The 21,918-nt window shown below is 31.7% G+C and overlaps 1 protein-coding gene across 1 annotated transcript; it reads left to right on the forward strand.

Annotated features, from left to right (window-relative positions):
- Positions 1-594: 594 nt before the first annotated feature.
- On the forward strand, positions 595-21,005 carry LOC143912336 (uncharacterized). Its single transcript, XM_077431620.1, has 8 exons — positions 595-648; positions 2,756-2,917; positions 3,514-3,671; positions 5,721-6,208; positions 7,510-7,627; positions 11,072-11,244; positions 19,747-19,864; positions 20,119-21,005. Exons 1-7 carry the CDS (start codon positions 595-597, stop codon positions 19,818-19,820), a joined length of 1,227 nt encoding a protein of 408 aa, XP_077287746.1. The 3' UTR covers positions 19,821-19,864; positions 20,119-21,005.
- Positions 21,006-21,918: the final 913 nt, after the last annotated feature.

The raw sequence follows: 21,918 nt of genomic DNA on the forward strand, positions 1-21,918 counted from the left end.
ATATTTTCTTATGAAACGTCTGCCAGGAGTCCGAACCGTTATCAGTTCGTGCACGTACGGATAGTTTGGTGAGGCATCTACGGTAGGGGATGAGAGGTGAGGATATGAAAGGGATGGAGAGAAGGTCCCAATAAATTCGCCCTCTGCAGAGTGAGAGAGGGTCCAATAAAACTGTAAAAATAAGCATTCAGTTAACGTTAGTGTGGGCTCGCTTCGAACGACCAGAAATGTTCCATTTATTATTATTAAATTAAATTAAAAAATAAGATGTGAAAATAGTTACGTCTGTATTTTGTATGACTTTTGATCTTAGTGCTTTAATAGCGTCCTTTTAAATTTATATAATATATAAATAAATGATATGTATGTATGTATGTTCGCAATTACCTACAAATATCAAAAAATTATAAAAAAAATACAGTCAATTCGATAAATAAAAATAATAAAACGCTTATTATTATAAATATTGTATATATGTAACAGAGAAAAAAGGTTTTAGTAACGCTGGCCGAAGTGATCGAATCGAATAAATATTGTACGAATGCCGCACAACTTTATGACGGGGATAAGGATATTTCGAGCGAACGATAGATAATGTACAGTTGGCGTGGATTTGCTCTCTCCACCGATTCTTCTGAAACAGGCTCCGTTCTGGACCTATTCGACATTTTTCTAAGATATTTTTATATGCTTTCAAATCATATGTATAAAAAATGTTGTAATTCAAACCTTATATTTTATTAAATTTTATTCATAATGACAAAAATGTCGTTATGAATAAATGGTATATGTATGTAAATAATAACAAAAAATTTATATTTTTTGGTAATGCATTTATTAAACATATGTAATCGTAATTAATGAAGTAGAAATAATTGTTTTAGAAAGGAAAAAATCTCATCATCTTCATAATAAAATAAATACTAGAGTTGAGGCCGAAATTGAACTATAAATATAATACATATGTGTATAGGAATATATCCACATAAAATATATGTAAGCATTATATGTATGTATTATATTTGACCACAACCTTTTTAAAAATGTATAGAAAAAGCTCAAATAGAAGTTTAAGATCAAGAGATTTTATACACATATGTAGTATGTATGTCCTAATGTTATATTCGGTTTACTAAAAGTTTTTTCAAAATTGCTAAGGAATAATTAATTTTTAACGAAACACCCAAAACACCACCATCTCACAACATATTTTTTAAAACGTAAATTCTCATGGAACTAGTTCATGACCTACTCTGCATATACATATGTGCAAATAATCATCATCATTTTACAACCCTTAACCGTTCACTTCTAGATGGCCTCTTCAACACACTTCCATTTGTCTGTTTTTATTGCTCTTCTACACATTTCCATTTCTATTTCTGTTTTGGGCAACTTTTATCTCATCCCACATTTTTTCGAATTTCATCCACCTATTTCTCTTGTGGCCTTCCTTGCACCCCTTTAAATTCTCTCCAGAACAATTTGAACACTTCTTTCGTTCATCTATCGTCCTCTTTTCTAGTTACGTGACCCGTCTATTGTCATTTCAATATCTTTACTTTCTGCATATGTATTTCATGTACATATGTACCTAACCAAGAGAATATGAATTTTAAAATATTTTCAAAGAACGATATTTAATTTGGAATATTATTAAAAGTAAAGTTTTGTTTTATTATAATATAATATTGTACTTACAAAATACATTAAGTATTTTAATTCGGAAATTTATATATTTTTTTTAAATATTTTAAATAAAGAAAAAATATATTAAAAGCCTTTGTTGTGCTTGAAATTTTTGTTGTATGCCATAAATAATCATTAAGGCATAATAAAACGTTAATAAATTAATTAATCTGTTACGTAAAGATGCTGTGTATTTAGTTTTCTTTTTAAAGCCAGCTATGGTGAACGCCTTGGCTGCGTAATGAGATATGGCGACGACCTGGTACATACTATATATACATATATATACAATATATATATACATATATAACAAAGCCTTTGTTTTTCTTTCGGAAAAGCTCACAGGAGCCCGTTTTTCCGGGCTTTTGTCCACGTGCGTCCCCGCAATAATAAAATGATTTAGTCCGCACTTTTGTTTTGCGTTTTTCACATGTTTCCATGAATAAACATTAGACACAGCTACGACCGACGGCAAACAAAAAAATAAAATAAATAAATAGAAAATAAAAATAAAACGGTGGAGCGGCCAGCTCCGGTCGACTTAATTTTTATGAAAAGCTCTTACCGGGGATTATCAATTCCACAACAACAGATGAAGTAATTTTCGCATTAAAATGCAAATTTTGCGCGGCGTTTCCATAAAATTAAGCATCGTTTTTACTCGGTGTGCATATTTTGTGGCCATCGTAACTTTCGCGAATTAACGACGTTCGTGTAAATGTTTCTACTTGTATTTTTATATGGTTTTTTTTTAAATTACTATGACGTTTTGAAAAAAAAATTGAACCGCGAGAAAAATTTCACACTGAAACATATATGTAAATAAATAAATTAATAATACATAATTTGATAAGCTTCAATGTATAACCACCATAAATAGGTATTCGATAGCATTTTAAATTCTCATATCAAATTACTTTTAACTAAAGCGTTTAAGTTTTGATTTTTTTACATTTTTAGTGTATAAAATAATAAAAAATATATATTTCTATTATAGTTATAGACTCATTAATTGCTTGCACACTAGAATATTCAGTATTTCAAACAACTCAAACTTTGCGTTTAGATTTTTTTGTCATTTGTTCGTAGAATGATATTCACTCATATTTCAAAAGACGTGTGTGCGGTTTTTGAACGTTTCAAAAATACGTCATCTATTCAGGATGGCGAAAAAGCTCTCACTGAAAATATGGCTCCCGGAAAGCTCTCACATTTTTCATTTTTCAAAGTTTTCTATTTTCGGCGGGAAGTCGGCCAAAACAATGCGCTTATCGTTATTTATTACAGTACTGTGGAGTCCGATCGATACAAAGCGGATGGACTCGGTTAACGTATTGCCGCGAAAGCTCAATTTATCTGAACTTTTTATATGCAAACCTGTCAGCTGATCGTAGCTTTAAAAGGGGAAGTCTACCGTCTCGACAGGGGCTAATTTATATTTATTGCGTTCTGACTTTTTCGCTGACTATGAATTCAGTCTGCATATATGTACATACCTGTGTTCTGTTTTCCTATTCACAACTCACGAAAGTACTGTTTCATTTAGGTAATAAAAACCAAATTTTATGGATCATATAAGTAAATGAGTACCTGTGGCATTGTTAAGTGTCGTTGTGCGTAATCAGAATTTTTTCTAATCCAATTTATTCGAAGTTTATCGAAGCGGTAAGTTCTACCCGCAAGTCCAAGCTCCTCGAATGCCTCCCCTACATTTATTATTGTTCTCTCCGTTTTGCCAGACGTTATATCACTGACCGCTCTCGTTTCTCTCCCGCTGCTCTCTTAATAGTGACCGCAATTTACCGGTATTTTCTTCGGGTATAGGGGAGGGGCTTGGGTAAGCTAGGAAAAGGGGTTAGAGTTGGTCGACTAGCTCAATATATACTGTTCGACTTTGGCGGTGTTGTATCGATTTTAGTAGGGTGGGGTGTGAGCGGGGAAAATCGCGTCGAGCTTCCGTGTTTTCCGGAAAATCTTTCAAAGTTTGCGCAGAATTTGAATAGTTGCCATATTTACACGACGCGCAATTTCATCAACTTAGCACTGATGATATAATATTTCAAGCTGAAGGACATTCAATTGAAATGTTCAAATAATAATATGAACCTAGCGTATAGTTAATTTATTAATACAAAAATAATAATCATGAATTTAATATAATTATATTTTAAAAACTAAATAAATTCAATATTATTTCAAGAATACATAAGTATGTATGTCACCTTAAAGTGTAAAAATTTCTCATATACATATAGAAAAAAAATTTTTCATGGTAGACTATTATACTACAACTTTGTTTAAGATTTTTTAATTAAATTGAAACCTTTCGTCCAACAATGTTTTAAATACTTAGGGAGTAATTTATGATCTTACTTGGTAATATATATATTTACATATGCATATGTATGTACATACATACAAATATCATCATACAAAGACCAATATTATTTTTTTTATGTATACTTAAATTGGTTAGTTACATATTGGTTCAGGTGTATCAAAATCTACGAAAATAATTTATTTTACAGTGTTTGTTTAAACGTATCATTTGATCGTTTGCATTTGAAACCACAACATTATCGTCTGGCAAACTGTTACGGCATGTTAATAATTAAACTGTTCCACGTTCTGTTGCCAGCAAACTAAACTTTAACGCAATTATCATCGCAGTTACTGTCAAAACTAATAAACTTTTAATCAATTAACAACAAACAGCGATAACAATTCGAACGTTTGGAAACAATTGACTTCGTTATACGAGCAACTTTACGAAAAACAGATTTCATATATTTAATAGGTGTATAGGCAAGTACATATGTATGTACTTGCAACGTTGATTCAAGTATGTTTTGTAATATTATATTTACTTTTTATTTGGATTATAAGATTGTTTGATGTTTTCAGCGTATTAAATGTATATGTAGGTATTTTTATTATGGCTTTCGACGTATTTCACGAGTTTTTTAAGTCGTGCACTTTAGCCAGCTGTATTGAATTTAATCCGTTCAACGAATAACATGGAACGACGGAGCTTATTTAGACATATTTCTAGAAAGGAATATAAGTTCATACTTTTTCTTCATCTCCTTATTAATGTTCTTTTGTGTTTTCGTTTCGGGGCGGATATATTTCATCCGGAAATATGCAAAAATTCATCAGGGAAAACGGACGACTAATGAGGTGTGCAATTTTAATGAAATTTCCGAAGCTTTTCCGCAATGATGATCCGGATTCTCGTTAATAGAAAAAAACCTTCTTATCTGTTCGCCTTCATTCATCCGCATCCAACTTGTATTTAGGCAGCCGAATTCGATGAAGCATAAAACGTTAGGTTTACGTGCGCCGCGCATAATAAATTCATTCGACTCTCTTAATATAAAGGATAACTGCCTTTTTTTTACTGTTATATTTGTTGGGTCTTGAAAATTTATCTGCTCGCTAAAAGCGGGGGTGGAAGAAGGGAGCGAAAGAAAAAATAAGCGACCACCAACATAAATATCAAGCATAGGTACCCGACCACGGTACACGTGAACGATCGTTGCGTGCATTATAGGTTTTTAGGGTCAAATGTACCCTTGGAAGTCGTGAGGGTAGGTCCGAAAGGGGCAGAAACACGATACCGTTCGTAACTTTTACTTAACTCTTTTATGTTCAACGAAAATACATTTATGGAATTTTTTAATATTAAAAATGAAACTAAAAGTAAATAAAGGTAAAAATTAAAAAAAAGGTAAAAGTAAATAAAGGTAAAACATTAAAAATTTTAATCTAATATTTAATAATCGAACTCACACATTCAAGTGTTATATTACGTAAAATTTCTTAGAATAAAATCTCTTTGGAAATTTGAATTTTCAGTTTCGTCTGAACGGTACAATAATACATTATTGTTTATTTAATTAATTCGTTGTTTAAGAAGCTCTCTAGTATTGATTTTAATATAAACCATGCGACATTGACGAGGAGGGGAAATACCGAGAAATTTATTTTATTCCGCCTCTATTTATTAACCGAGCCGCTAAATAAAATAGGCTCAATAAACTGGCGATAGGGTTCATAAATCCAAATTACGTGCAAACGGCCCCAAAAACTCAGACCCTAACTCAATTACGACTCCACCAACGTCAGATAGAACTAACGTCTCTTCTTATTGTTTCAGGTGTTTGCTCGGTGAAAATTATAGACTTGAAGGTGCCTGAAATCATTCGGCTAGGTGGTCAGGACTCTGTGATACTAGATTGCGAGTACGACGCAGAGGACACGAACGGTCTCGTTGTCAAGTGGTTTTTCAAGAATAAAACCCAACCAGTGTATCAGTGGATACCAACGAAGAAACCGCAGGAGCTGGGCATCCTGAAAGGAAAACTCGATCTTACCTATAAAGTGTCCGACGATATGTATAAAGCTCATAGAGCTTTACGTATTGTAAAACCGGGCACAGAGCTTTCAGGAGAATACACTTGCGTCGTGTCGACGTTTTTGGCTGAAGACAAGAAGACAAAACACATGACAGTATTCGGTAAGATCTCATTTTTAACTAATTAGCATACATACATATATTTAATTAAATGAATGAACATAATTTGAAGGACTCGTGACAATCGGAGCTTACACATAAATTGAATATGAACATTTCATGACGTATAAATGGAATATAAATTGACAAATGTGTCAATCATACGTGAACCGAAGCTTTAATCTAAAGATTAGCCCGTATTACTCGTTTATCAGTACCTACTTTCGTTATATAATACATATACTATGTAATAATTAAATTCAGTGTTGGTTTTGCATTATTATGGCAGGCACTGAAGCTTTCATACGTTAAAGTTTTCACTTAATAATTTATTTGTCTTTCTTACTGTTTAATGAATGTAACTCGCCATATGCTTCTGTTTCATACATGTATAACTATAAGTGAAAGCTTGAACACTTCTTGTAATACAACACACTAATCCCTGAAATCTCAACCTCTCCCAGAGAAGTAGTTGAAGGATGCTAAAACTCTCAAGAAGAGAATCCGAAAAAGTTTTTCTCTATACATAGAAGATTTTGGGTTGTTTCAAAAATATATATTTTTAGTATGTAAAAAATTTCAACGCATGAAATCGAATATTTTGTAATTAGTTGAAATTATTATTATTACTTTTTAGTAATAAAAAGAAAATCCCATCCAATTGACGAGTAATTTTATAGGAAATTATTTTGTTCAGTAAAGTCTACTTTTTTACTCATTTTATTTTTATATTATTTATTATATGAATACATTAAATTAAAACATTAAATTACACAATTAAGTATATCACAGTGATATTTACTTATTTATAATATTCATATATTCAAGCAAAATGTGAAGCATGTTTTTTATTAGTGAAGGGTAGTATGTACGCTGCGTGTTCATATGTATATATGTATGTCATTACATACAATACAGTCATTTAGTAAACAATACAGTCATTTAGTCTATACCTGTTCATACATATATTCAAATATGAACCGCCTTGCAAATACATTTTACAAATGTAAACTCATGTTTTATTTTAATACAAGCTCAAATTGTCACGAATACTGTGTGCATTCTAAGTATACATAATATATCGATTTCATAGATAAAACTGAATCTTTGCTTGGGAGTATTTAAATTTTTTTTATATAAGTATTTTTTTTATATCGCTTAACTATATGGGGTAAAATGATTTATTTTATAAATTTTGACACGTTAATATTTCGCCGAGTCTAATGGATTAGCACAAGTCTTATCAGTTTACAGTAAGTTTCCTTGAGAAGTTATCACAAGTTGTAATTACATTTTTGTTTCAGTCCCCGAGAGAAACTTTATATTGATTCAAGACAAGCAGAAAGAAGACTCTGTAAAAGTTTTGTGTTCAGCTGATGGGATGTATCCAAGACCAAATATCACCATCACCACACCAGACAGGTATTAATTTTTTTAAATGAGAGTTTTATTTATTTTTAGACATAAGCAACTATGATGAAACGTGTCGAATTAGCTGAGGAAAATGTTTGAGAAGTTTGTGAACGCGTCACGATAACTCCACCTTTGTGGAGGGGGGGGAGGGTAGAGGTGATGGCGAAAGGGTGGTTGTTATAGTTATTTACCCCTCTGAAACGGGACATTAAAAGTCTCATTCGTCTTGGCGAAAGCCATACTTCTTTATCACACCACTTTGTTCGCCGAGTTTCCCATATATTTCACTTTAATACTTAACCGCATGTGACAATATAGTGGGGAAACACTTACGGTAAAAGTCGAGTTATGTAAACACGGCGCACATTACGGCCGTGAAAAATGATTCTTGCCGATGTATGGTGTGCCACATAAGTTATTTATGTGCTTCGGTACACGTTATTCTTCATGAAGAGAAAATTCTTTTGACTTCATTACAGTCGAATACATTTCATATGTTGATTAATGTCGACTACTTTCGTTGACTTTCCATATTTGAAAGTTGAAAATTTAAATACGGTCGATATATGTATGTACATATGAATTTCCATACATTAGTAAAGGATCTACTGTATGCTCTGGCGTGTATTATGTAGAGAAGTAAAATGAAATATTGGTAGAAAAGTACCATCATAAGACATAAATATGTCCACGAATAAATGTCCTCAAATACGGCTAATTCACCAAATTAATTAGAGCACATTGTCGCTTGTAGAAATCATATAGAATTTTCAGTGTGGGGAAACACGAATGTTGGGTAAGTCTGTGTCTCGAATGCTCATATATAGCAGAGAAGTATATCAAATGGTAAGCTTGAAATGATGAGAAGTGAGGGAAAGAGGAAATTATTGCAATTAATACAAATAGAAATGGATTCTTATTGAAAACGAGTTTGAATTTTCGCATGATCACAAAACTTCATCTATTGTTACTACGTATATACATAGATAAAGTAAAGAAGGTGTTAGGTTTTTTATTTTCATTGTAAAAGTCACATATGTATGTATGTATATATGTAGTCGTACGTATCATATTCCGTTAATGATGTACTTATACACAGAATAAGCATAAAAACCATAAAACAACGTTATTTTTTGTTCAAGTTTTCACGAAAACTTTCGTGTTCATTTATGTTGACACAATTTTTAGGCCTATTAAACATGTTCAAAATTTAAAGTCAATTATTTTTTTTTTAATATTTATCAATGATGACATTACGTGTTGCTCCTGAGGGACACATATGGTATTAAACTTGCACACATGTACATATATAATTTTACAGATAATAAATTTGAAATCATGTTTAAATGGTGGTGACATTGTGGGTAGGATGGTTTTGCCATTTTGATAAATCGTTTCAACAATGAAATCAAATAAATTGGCAAATTTGAAAGGAAAAGATCAATTTGGAGTCACAAATATCCAAGTTTGACCAGCAGCACTGCAGAAATACTTTGGATAGATTATTAGGTTAACCTAGGGCTTGAAGCCGGGATTTATCACTGGTTAGCAGCCACCGAGCTATGCTGCTGGCTACAACATTTACATGTTATATGTATGTATGTATATATTTATTGAAATATTATTATAATAATAAATAAGAACCCAAATTTCGTCAGACGAAAAAATCGAAATCGAGCTTATAAGAGGCTAGTAAAAAAGAGGAGATCGCTCTAATGAGAGTATGCAGTGTTAGTGAAATTGATGGAAAACAGATAAACGTAGGAAATTATTAATGTGTATCCAAGAGAATTTCTAACAAAGAAAGGAAAACCGAATGGTGGATGGATTGATGAAAATACAATATATAGAGCAATGTAGAGTATGAAACTTGCGCTAGATATTAATTTAAAAATATTGGGAATTGGGAAGGCTTTCATATGTTCATGTGTAGTTATATCTACATACATATGTATGCACAAATATATGTACATACATATATAAAAATATAACGATGTTTTTTTTTAAATATCTCTTTCGCAAAACTACTTCAATATTTATATTATATGTATTATATGAATACATTAAATTAACGTGGATTTATATGTACACATGTATGTACCTATGTGTAGTGTTGAACACCGTTGCTAATCAATTATTCCAAACTCGTCATGTCTAAATCAATAATGACTAATTTATGCATTCGCGTGTCACTCACTGATAACGTGCCGAATTCGTAAAATAAATTCAATTACCTTGAAACAATTTATTTACATGTCAAACTCGTAACGAACACTATGTATATTTCAGAATTATACATCGTATATATGTATATACATATTGTATACGGTATTTTTCAATGTCCATCCTATATTATAAAATATTACTGGAGCGAAACAAACGATATTTTACGCTGCTAATAATCAAATGTCGAAAATGTCAAAAGCATTGCATACAAACGACAGCTGTGCATTTTAAAATGCACATTTGCACCACTCACTGCTTTGTAATGCAGCTATATGAAAAAGACCGATTTGGACCTGTCAACATACTATTTTAATACATTAAAATAAAATACTATACTTTTATCCATACATATATCATATCCACGTCTGTTAGGAGATATATATATATATATATATATATATATATATATATATATATATATATATATATATATATATATATATATATATATATATATGTATTATAATATATACTTTCCTAAGTTTTATTCGAAACATTAAAGCTCCGAGGAAAATGTGCTTTACAGTTACTATGCCATTAACGCCATGAATGCATTTTCCGCTTTTGAAACTATATTTACATAGAAATTATGCAACGGCACTGATGCCTAGGCTTACATATGTACAATATATTATACATATTTCGATTTATTGTTAATCGCTAAAACAAACAGTGCGCCTCAGTCACGCACTACTATAATATGTTAAGTGCTCTCAAATAACGTTTACATAAGATGTATTTAATGGTGTGTTTATGGTTATATGCGATTAAAATATTTACGCTTTCATGCACAGTATAACTAGTATAAAATAAAGTGAATATTAATCCATGTATCTACTTGTACTTGGTAAATATTGATTCAAAGCTTTTCAATGCGAGGCACCAAAGACAGTCTTCGAACAATAAAATCTCATGAATTTCAATAGAATTAATTTTATCCTATGCTGCCGTGTTAAAAAAAAGGTTTTGAGTATGAAATCGATAGGGTATCTCTTCATCCTTTTGAAGCTAGAATTTGTAAAGTTGGCGCAAAGGAATCCATTAAAATTTCGTATATTATTCCGCGCATAAATGAGTGGAAAAGGTAATTAAATTTTTGCACGTTGGGTCAAAGTCGACGCTTTGTGGAAACGACTAGGGCTTTTCATATTAAGAAAAAAATCTCATAAAATTCGTTGACGAAAAATTTGTATTATAATTTGATATATATATTTTTTTGTTTTTTAGTGACCGATTGGAAGGACTTTCCACGTCAATCACCCCATCGGGCGGTCGTTACGATGCTGTATCTTGGGTACTCCTCAGGGATGATCTGCTACCCTCACCCACGGAGTTTGTTTGCGAGTTGAGGATACCACAGGCCAATTACGTTGTCAAGAAGGAGGCCATATATTACCCAGGTAAATTTAAGCGCCAATCTTTCATCTAAAATTAATCTTATCTGAATTTTGACCCTCTATTATACAGCATAGGCTGACTCGGGATTTTCACATATACCTCATGTAGACTTCAGCTATAATGTTACTATGCAATGTAATATATTTGAATTGCAGTATAATAATGATTTGCAAATATTAAATTTTATGATATAATTCTGCCATGTATTGGGATGCGATTCATATTCGAGTCTGGCGCGGAAGAGGTTAATAGTGATAGCGAATGAAAAAGTAATAAAAATTTATTGACGCGTAAAAAACAGACTATAGTCCATAAATCATCGTCACAGAAGTATATATATAGAGTACTCGTGTTTGGAGGGTTTAGAGAGGGTGGGGTGGGTCGATGGGTGGTTTTGTGGGTGTTGAACAACCCGCCTGCGTCCAATACACCAATAACCCGTAAAAACTAGATCAGCGTTTGCGGCATAATAAATCACTTACGCGCGTCGATCGTCGACTGTCAATTTCCGTGTTCGACCCTCGGAGGATTGGAAAGGGGTGCGTGGGGGTTGGGGTTGAAAGAGGCCGATTTTACATCTTTTTTACGGACGATTCGCTCAGAAATCAGAAGATAATTCGCTTATATTGGAAAATTATTTAAATGGTGGGCTCGGGGGGAGGGTGGGAGGGCGCGTATTTACATTTTCGGTTTGCGGGCGATACGGCCCCAGCCTCGCAGTCAATGAATAAATTAGCGGTTTTAATCAAGAGTGAAGCCAAACATGGCGACCAATAGTGGGTGGTCGACGGGGGTGTGGGAAGCTCAGGGGAAGGTCGCTAGATAGCCCTAAAATATGGCCTCATTAATTTCATAACAGTTTTGATGAGACGCGCTCGGGGCTCGATGAATATATGTATATGTATATGTATATATGTACATATGTATATTACATATTAAAGACGATGCTACATTTATAAAGATTTAACAGTCGTTATTTTAATCTCATCACGCTCAGTTGAATTAATAATATATGTATTAGAAAACTATATACATACATATGTATGTACATACATAATATATATGAAGATACCACTTATTTCAATATAAAATACGTTTAAATATTAAACGATTGAATATAAAATATCGTATGTACATATTACATATGCAAGGTTAAAGTAAGAGCTACATAGTTTTGATTAAGTATTTGATGAAACTTTTAACTATTTATTAAATGTGAGGTAGCTAAAATTATAATATTTTACCTTTTGATTTAAAATACTATTATATATTGTTAATTTCAAATAAATTTAATCTTTTACAATTTTTGTTTAAAATGGTTTTTTTAAATTAAAAAAAATATATAAATGGGTACGGTATTTCTTTATATCTATTCTATTCAAATTACACGTTTGATATTATGCACCAGAAATAAAATACAATTCTAAAGTAGCAAAGAAATAGCTTCAAATGCAAATATGTACAACTAAAGTACACCGACCCATCGATTTAAGGTTCGTTTATTCGTTACCGGTACAGCTCAAGCCGGCAGCTGCACGTAAAGATAAGTACGAAAAATATTCTTTAGTACATTCTATATGGACAAATTCACATTCGTAATATATATGTGAAATATTCGGAACAGCAGAATTTGACACTATCTATTCATATATTTCATCAGTACATGTCACAGATACGTATTAAGCAAAACCGGTTTTCTTTGGCACGCATTACGTGACATCATTGTGACGATTGTACTAATGAAATTTCTGTCATGTGCATATGATTATTTTCGGAACCGTTAAATTGTGACAATATTGATTCGGTGATGCGGCGCAAGCAATATTGCGCCCTATCGCTGCACTCTGTAGTGTATATCTAAGCCAACTTTACCGTGCACACGTACGAAACAAGTATGAACGTGCCGTAAACGGGCGGTGCTGTATATTTTCAAGAGAAGTAGTCTTTTCGTGCAGTTTTGTATCATATTATATAAACGGTTCTAGGACACGTAACTCCTGGACAAATACCCCCGTTCAAAAAACCCCTGAAAAATAGCCCCCGCCATGGATGAAAATCATTCAAAAATAGTAATAAATAATTAATAATTTTAAATTAATAAATAAGAATAAATTATATGTGGTAAAGCATATTTAATTTGAAATTAAATATTTAATTTATTGTTGTAAATAGAATAAATATCAATTTAACTGGTTCTCGGGTGGGACAAAACTGCTCCTGTGTTATTTTTTTTTTCAACTATACACGATTGATGCACTTATTCATGAACGAGCCATTCCATTTCTTTATATTTTACTACAAAACAAATGACAGGATACTTACATCAAAATGTTCGAGACATTAAATATATTGAATCCCAATTAGAGTCCAACCAGCATCATGGTTGACTTTTAATTGGAATCTGATATATTATTACTATCTGTATTTTACTGACAAAAATAAATTAGTATTGAGACTGACTTTTCATTATAGATACTGTCAATTTTAAAAAAATATTATAATCCATGACGGGGGCTATTTTTTAGGGGGTATTGTCCGGGGGGGTTTTGACCAGAGGTATGTGTACATGTCCTGATACCAATACATATACACAGACCTTTAAGTAGTTTTTGTATACATACATATGTACGTTTACGATATATTTTTAGCAGAGCTGTATAGTTGGAGTCTTGTAGTCGTGGTTAGCGAGTTGGATTCCAATCTAAAAGTAATATTTTTTTGTACTACCGTGTTTATTGATGGACAAGTTTGTATAAGTATATCCCAAAGATTCTAATAGTTTGCTTCTGGACTTGAATTCAATGTGATGTTCAAGAGGTAAACTCACAGGCGAAAATTCTACGCCACTCTTCAGTGAACCCATAGAATTCTCTTCAATGTATGTACATACATACATATGCTCTCGCAAAAAATAAATGTAATACTACCCCTAGTACTTTTCGTACTGACATCATTAATTTTCTCTCTGTATATGTTTATTAGTGACACGACCTGTGTTCAATGCAAATTATTGCGCATGTCCCTGTACCAACACGCTTTGTTGTATGCGTAATGACGTCGAATTGTTTCAGCCGACGTTACAGCAGTTTCGATAGTTTACGTCAGCGTAACAAGTGTAGCGACCCACCCCTATTGTTCGTACAATTGTCAGTTCAAAACGCACACAAGCCGGGTGGGGAACACGGTGGTAGGATGGGGATGAAGGCTTGATTGTCAGCGCTAATTTCTGCTCTCGCAATCGCGTCTGTCGTCTCTCTGATCGATGGCGACGGAGAGCGTAACATTACGCCATTCGCGTCACGAGTAATATTCGACACAAAAGCGTACAAGATCATACGGGATAGTTTACGCGGCATAGTGCCGCTTAATTAATTGATGATGAGGGCGTCTCGAACGCACAATGCCACCTCATGATCCATCATGCTAATAATGTCGTGAAAATTAATTAATACCGTGTGAACGTTACCCACTATGGCTTTCGGTCAGAAACGTCCCCCGTTGTGATCGAGTCGCATTTTCACGGAAGAATAATCAAAATATGGAATGGGCGTATTTGATTCCAAAGAGGCGGCGACTGCAGCCAGTGCAAGTGACGTGCAATATATCAAATGAGTGCATTTGTATACTCGCGATAAATAACAATGACAAGTTTGAATCAATTTTCATTAAAAAGCTAATTCGGCAATAAGTTGTTTGGCATTTTTCCCAACTACGTGAAGTGAGATGTGCATAAATGCTCCGCACAGAAAATCGATTTGTGTTAACTAAGTTCATTTATTTATTTTTATATACATACATTTTATGAAAATCTCATTCAATACATATATATGGTGTCTGGGAGAAAAATAATAACTTCAATACTAATTTTTTGCACATATGTAAAGGTATAATTACACTAAGCAACTATTAATCTTCACTAAGTTTGACCCACTGAATACGAATATGAGTCATGTTGGTTTTTTTTTGTTTATGAGATATGAATGTTTAAAAAAATGAGAAATTTTGACATTTTTTTGGCTTTTGCGGTTTTTAATTCATAATTCAATATTGTGTTGCTTAAAGTTATTTAGTATCGGAATCAAAAGTCAAATGTTTCTCCGGTTGATTTCGATTTATTGTTGCTTATATTCAAATTATTTACCCCTCAAATTAGTACGTTTAGATACAAAATCTAGTATTTCTGTGTTCAAAGTGAGTATTTGAATCAATATTTAGATATTTTTATGTTGATTTCAAATATATTGATAAAATAATTGAGATAGATAACCAATCCTTATAAACTTAATGAAATGAAAAACTGGTGAAATAAACGCATAATAAGACGGAAAAGAGTTAATTTTTGATTTATAAAATTCACTCGATGATTAGTTATGTATGTATATGTATTTTAAAGAAATAAAAATTTGAAATCAACATAAAAATATCTAAATATTGATTCAAATACTCACTTTGAACACAGAAATACTAGATTTTGAGTTAAAAACCGCAAAAACTAACAAATTGTAAAAATTGCGCATTTTTTTAAACAGTCGTATCACATAAACTAAAGTTAAAGATTGATACGTCTTTACTCTGGAGACTCAAAAGCGTGTTTTTTTCTTGGTCAGTGTTACAAATACAACAAAAAATTCATTTTCATACATTTTTCCATACGAATATAAAAGTTATTATTTCATTTTCCAAAAAAGGGATTTATTAGCAAGAAATAAACACATATGGAGATATAATTTTTCTCCTAAATATAACAGATACATACATATGTATGTATGATCTCAATAAACGAATATATTAAAACATAAAACTAAGAGGATAAGAGTCAAATTTAACCAAAATAGCGTAATCATATTATTATTTTTAAACCAAATTCTACCTCATCCAACTATAAATAGTATAATTTATTTATTTTCTAATCTGATTTATTATATTAACCGGCTATTATTTGTAATAAGAATATTTATCACATCAACAGTAACAAATACATACAAACATACTTGATACTGCAATGAATTTGGATATTGCAAACTTATAATTTTTTGATTGATCAATGATTTAAGTACGTACATATTATGCTTAAATTAAACGAATATTGTTGTAGTTTTTCTTATTTTTCTTTATCAAAACCGCTCAAACTTTAATAGGTATATTATTCTTTTGTCACAACATATCAATCCAGAAGGTTTATTGTTTCGTGACTTTAAAGTTGGGAAAACGTTAATGTGTGTTAAAGTTAAATTTGAATTTTCTGAACATTGCGAATAATTTACCTGTGTTTATATACGTATGTAAACTTTTGTAAAGCCGGTTACCAAGTGGGTCAGCATGGCCGGCAGTGCAGTGGTGGCTTTCTGCTAGCCCTGCTATCGGAAAGTTGAAAAACGGTGCTATAAATAACGAGTGTTCGTCTCGACTTTACCACACTGTATCCGAGATGGATTTTGCCGCTCACTTTGAGCGACTTTTTGAATTTTAAATGTTCAATTTCGGTTGGGGAAAATTTGACGAAAACCCAGATTTTCGATTAGCCGGGGGGAGCTTTGGTCGCGCGTAATGTATTCATTGCGAGCGCTCAAACCGAGCTTTGTATTAGCATTCTCACTATGAATGTCTGATTGTGGATTTCATATTCCACGCCTGAAACACAAAGGCTTATTGCTCTAAGCCAATTTTCAGTGAAACTGTACCTCTCCTCCCCTCTGCTCAGAGAAAGCTCGCGCTGAAAGCTACTGTGAAATCTTCTGTAAAATTGCTACAACTATCCCTCATTAATTTATAGCCATGAAAAATTTTATTTTGATGTTTATTTATTTTTTTTATTTTTTTCGGTTCGAACAGGTAGAAGTTTGGCTCATGAGCCTGCAGCGGCCGGTACACGTTCATACGGTAAGAGCATATAGTTTGCATTTACCATTTTATATCCAACACATCTTCTCCGTTTGTACATACATACATATATGTACCCCATGAATTTTAATTTTAAATACTTCCGATTATAGAAAAATTTAAAAACCACAAATGCATGACTACCACATTGGCACAATACCTTGTACTATAGTATAGTTATAACATTGAAAATGTGTAAAAAATTGACGCAAGTTATGTATTTGACACACTGAATATTGTATTATGTATTTTTTAATTAAAAACAATTTAATCACATTTAGGAGAAAAAAACGTCATAAATCACGTTTGTATTCATCTTGTTTGTAACACATTAATGCAATAATAAATGTTGCAATAATTTATTAAATTCATTGTTGGTCGTTCCAGTACGCAAAATTCAGAACGTATTTTCATATAGTTTTTTGCATTTACGGCATATTTTTTTTTCTTTGCTCAATCTAAGCTTTTTTTAATCTATTCTAGACTATTGTAGACACGGTTGCTGCAACTTTGTACGCAGTTAGTCTTAGTTAGCACTTTTTAAATACGTTCGGGAAGCCATTACTTTCAGATAATGGCTTCCCGAAAGCCGTAACGGCATCCGCACAATTCTTTCACTTCACCGACTGAAGGAAAACAGGAAGAAATCACCGAGAATTATATATATGATAAATTAAGGGCTAACAACCCATTTAACCTCAGCTTGGGAATTATTTTCAACGGGACAATAAAGTTTGAACGCCACACAAGAACGAAATAATGCTTTGTTGGAAACTGAGGCTGTTTTATTTGATTTTAGTCCACGTGTTAACTTCAATAAAAGTAAAAACTCTCACGCTATTCTTCAAAGTCAAACACAAAGTTTTGTTTACTCGTTATTAATTTAATTACTTTACTTTGTTTGCTGTAAAGTGTGTGCATGGAAATTTCACCAACCCGTATATTCTGAAACGTATTTTCACATCGCGAAAACATCAACAAATCCTCATACATTTTAACATACATAGATAACATCAAATGGAAATTATAATGTGTACACATAATATAACAGTATTATATCTACATATGTATATTAAACGAAACTTTATTTGAATCATTTTTATATCTCCAGCATGTACGCATCCAAAAATTCAAATCGGTACATAATTCACGACCCATTATTTTCAAAGTTGTTTAAAATACAAATGTATAAGTATCTTTGGTAGTGAGGAAGGTGGGGTTGATTTGCTGCGAGGTAGGCGACTTTATAGATGTATACTCTTTTGAACCTGATTACCCCTTACCCACTTAACACTCTGAGGGCACTTGGGGACTTTTCGGAATTAGCGAGAAACCTGAAGAGCGTTTGTGAATCTTTGTCGGCGGGGTGGACTAATGAACCCGCTTTTTGCTCGGGACAAACAAGCCGCCGTCCTTATCCCGCAAACAAGGACTGGAGTAGGGAGGTGGATTTGGAAGGGAGGAAGAAGTGACTACTTAGACGAGCCTATTCTCCCTCCTTCCACCTATTTTCCAACACACCCCCTTCCCGTCTGTCCTGGTAATGATGATCTGCCCTTTCGCGTTTTGAAGTCGACGCTTGGTCGACGCACAATAGCGTCAAAGGAAACCTAGGAGGGTCCATCTCTGAGTGAATCTTTTTTTCAGTCATTTCAGCCTCTCATTATGCTTTCACGCCCTGAACTTTGTAGTCTAATCAAAGAGGCGGCACACGGTCTCCTTTTACACAATTTTTCTATTGATTCGATTACGAGGGTGTTCAAATTTTGCTCGCGTATATAAGATACTGCGCAGTCTAATTAACGAGAGTACATATGTAGGTATCGTTACAAAACCTAAGGTGAAAATGTAATACTGCTGGCTTGCATTTTTTTATTTTTTTAAATTTTAATTATAATTATGGAAGCTAGTTTTATGATGAGATTTCATAAAGAAGGGTGCACCAAAAGTGGTTCTTGATTTGACGTCGCCATGCCGCGTTTCCCCTTACACTTTATCTACAAACGGTGCACTTGTAAGCTCAAAAGCCATATTTTGCGAAAACTGTGTACAAGGCAAGCTAGATGGTGTGAGGTCTACGTGCTAAAAACTAGTCGAACGAATAATGTAATGATGAACGCGTCGCTTAGTCACCGAGTGTGCTGCAGTTTTTCCGAGAATTTTCCAAGAGACTGATAATCCAAGCCTTGCGATTTTGTTACCTATAATATTTTCTGCTTCAGTCACGAATATACAGACGTGAAAACAATTTCAGTATTTCACCCATAATTTTTTCGAACCTGTCATGTTTCAATTGTAAAACTATATTTTTAGTGATAATTTTAGTGTTCATCAACGACAATCCAAAAATATACAATTTACGTATATACAGTAGTCCTTTTATTTGATATGTATTATATTATTCGTTTTAATTAAGGAAAGTAACTTTTCCAATATTTAGTATAATATTAGACTTGTATTATTTTTAAAATACCATTCTTGTTTTTTTACCCTGACGTTTTTTACTAGCATAAGTAGAATATATGCAAAAAGAAAAAAATTATGTAAAAAAGAAAACATTTCCTTTGTGATATTTCCTTAATAACAATTTATAAAATTAGATATAATATGATATTTGTTTCTAGGTGCTGATGGAGGGCACGTTTTGAAGGCTTTTGCTGGTCTTCTTTTGCTGCCAATTGTGTTGGTATTTTTATAAATATCGCATTTTCTCAATTTTGCTGCTACCGATAATGAAAACAGGTAGGAGAAAATTTATATTCATATTCAATGAAAATTTTCCGAATATAACTGGATTTGGTCGTACATTCAGGATTGATATTTTTGACAGCTGAATGTATACAAATGTCCCTATTCATCGTTTGAAATCCTTTTTGTCGATATCGAAACATAATTTTGAAACGTCACGAACATTCAAATTTGTTCCAGTAAAAAAATTAATACCTAAATATCTAATCATAATATACATAATTTCACAATGTTTTATTATATTTCAGACAAACCAGTCGACATTTAAGGCTTCATAAGAAGATTATATAAATTGTGTCAAGTGTAAGTGTTGTTAAATCGTTGATTTAAACTGAATGTGAATACTAACAAATAAATGCAAAATAAACTAAAGTAATTATTTGTGAACTGACAATACTGTATATATGTTAAAATTTATGGAAAACATCATCCATTGATAGTTTAAATTATTGTACATATAAAAAAATATTTCATCAGAATTAAATGTTTTCAATTAAAATTTACTAGTCATGTAAATCCAAAGTTGATTTAAATTATCCTTATTTTAATATTAATAAATTTCCATATACCAAAAAAAAAATGTATATACGAAAAAATTCAAAGCTTTTCACCCTGAAATGAATTTATTAAAACACTGAATATTGTAAATTATATATGAAAATGATGAGCTTTGAATGTTGTTGACGTGAAGTTAATTGAATGTTATTTTAATTTTATATCACTCATGACGTATCAATAATCTGTACTTTCATTATTTCTATTTTCACAATTAAACATTTTCATTGATACTTTTCTACAAAGATTTAAATACATTTAAATTGAAAATCATGAAGCTTAAGGTATAAATTTTGAATTATTGTGCTATGATTTCTTTGTGGGCTTCTGCTTGAAATATGAGTAATTTTATAATTTACTTTTATAATCTACCAAATATTGTTTTGAACCAAATATTTTAAATAGTACATATATTAAAAGAATTAAGTGTTTTTTAGGTTAAGCATAAATGTATTGATAATTTTTAACTGTTTAATTTCTAAAGTGTTTATATTACATATTAAAATAAATATTTTTATTTTGCAACTACAATTTATTATGAGCTTAGCAAATGTGTTTTAAACGAAAAATGTCTTTAATCAAAAAAAAAAAATTAAATGGATTGTAAATTTACCCTTAAAATTCTATCAAATTATAGTGTACGAGTATATTGAATTATTATAGAAAAGTGATTTTATCTTCGAAATCGTTGTACAGGGTAAGGTTAAGGAAATTATACTTTATTATAAAAAAAATAACACCCTCACCAATCTTAATGTATGTATGTATGTATTAACGCCAAAGTCTTAATTTTGTTTTTTGGTGTAAATAATTGTACCTATTATTATATTGAGAGAAAATGTGTGTACTTTTAGCATAAAAGAGTGCCGTTTCCATCAATGTTTATCGCTTGTTTGAAGCTTTCGGGTATGACTTGAAAATATTGAGAGATAATTTTAAATTTTACTGATTTATATTTCCAAAATGAAAATTATTTTTATTATTAACTATTGAAAATAATTAATTTTGTTTTGCATCACAATCTGAGTGAAAACAAAAAAAACTTTCAAAGGGAAATCTCACAAAGGTTTATTGACTTTGCAGACCTACTAATTGCACCCTTGTAATTTTTAGCCTTTGTGAGGAGACTAAAAGAGTTGTTGAAGGTGTTCTATTGTTATTGAAATTAGTTTTGTATTAATTAATTTCATCAGAAACTTTTTTCGTTGAATATTTATTCAATATCAATGAAGATCTGTTTATACGTGCATCAGAAATCTTATCGTTTAAGTGAATCGCCGTTATTTATTATTGTAAATGTATGTATTGTCATTTGTAAATTTGATTCACCAAATATTATTCTGGTCATTTTACTTTCACGTTATAAATATATTATTATACATATATTAAAAAATATATCATGTCATATAATTGTATGGATTTTAAATAAAACTGAATTTCATACGAAAATATGTTTTTTATTTAAAAACTTTCATTGTTACAATCAAAACTGA

The sequence above is a fragment of the Arctopsyche grandis genome, chromosome 5, assembly GCF_051622035.1.
Source record: "Arctopsyche grandis isolate Sample6627 chromosome 5, ASM5162203v2, whole genome shotgun sequence".
Lineage (NCBI taxonomy): Eukaryota > Metazoa > Arthropoda > Insecta > Trichoptera > Hydropsychidae > Arctopsyche > Arctopsyche grandis.

What these genes read in the sequence shown, in the direction of transcription:
- LOC143912336 (XM_077431620.1), top strand. Translation starts at nt 595, where the DNA reads ATGTACAGTTGGCGTGGATTTGCTCTCTCCACCGATTCTTCTGAAACA. An exon ending in TTTCCGGAAAATCTTTCAAA is followed by an intron (nt 3,672 to 5,720) that starts GTTTGCGCAGAA and finishes TAAATAAAATAG; the next exon opens with GCTCAATAAACTGGCGATAG. An exon ending in GGAGGCCATATATTACCCAG is followed by an intron (nt 11,245 to 19,746) that starts GTAAATTTAAGC and finishes ATTTGTTTCTAG; the next exon opens with GTGCTGATGGAGGGCACGTT.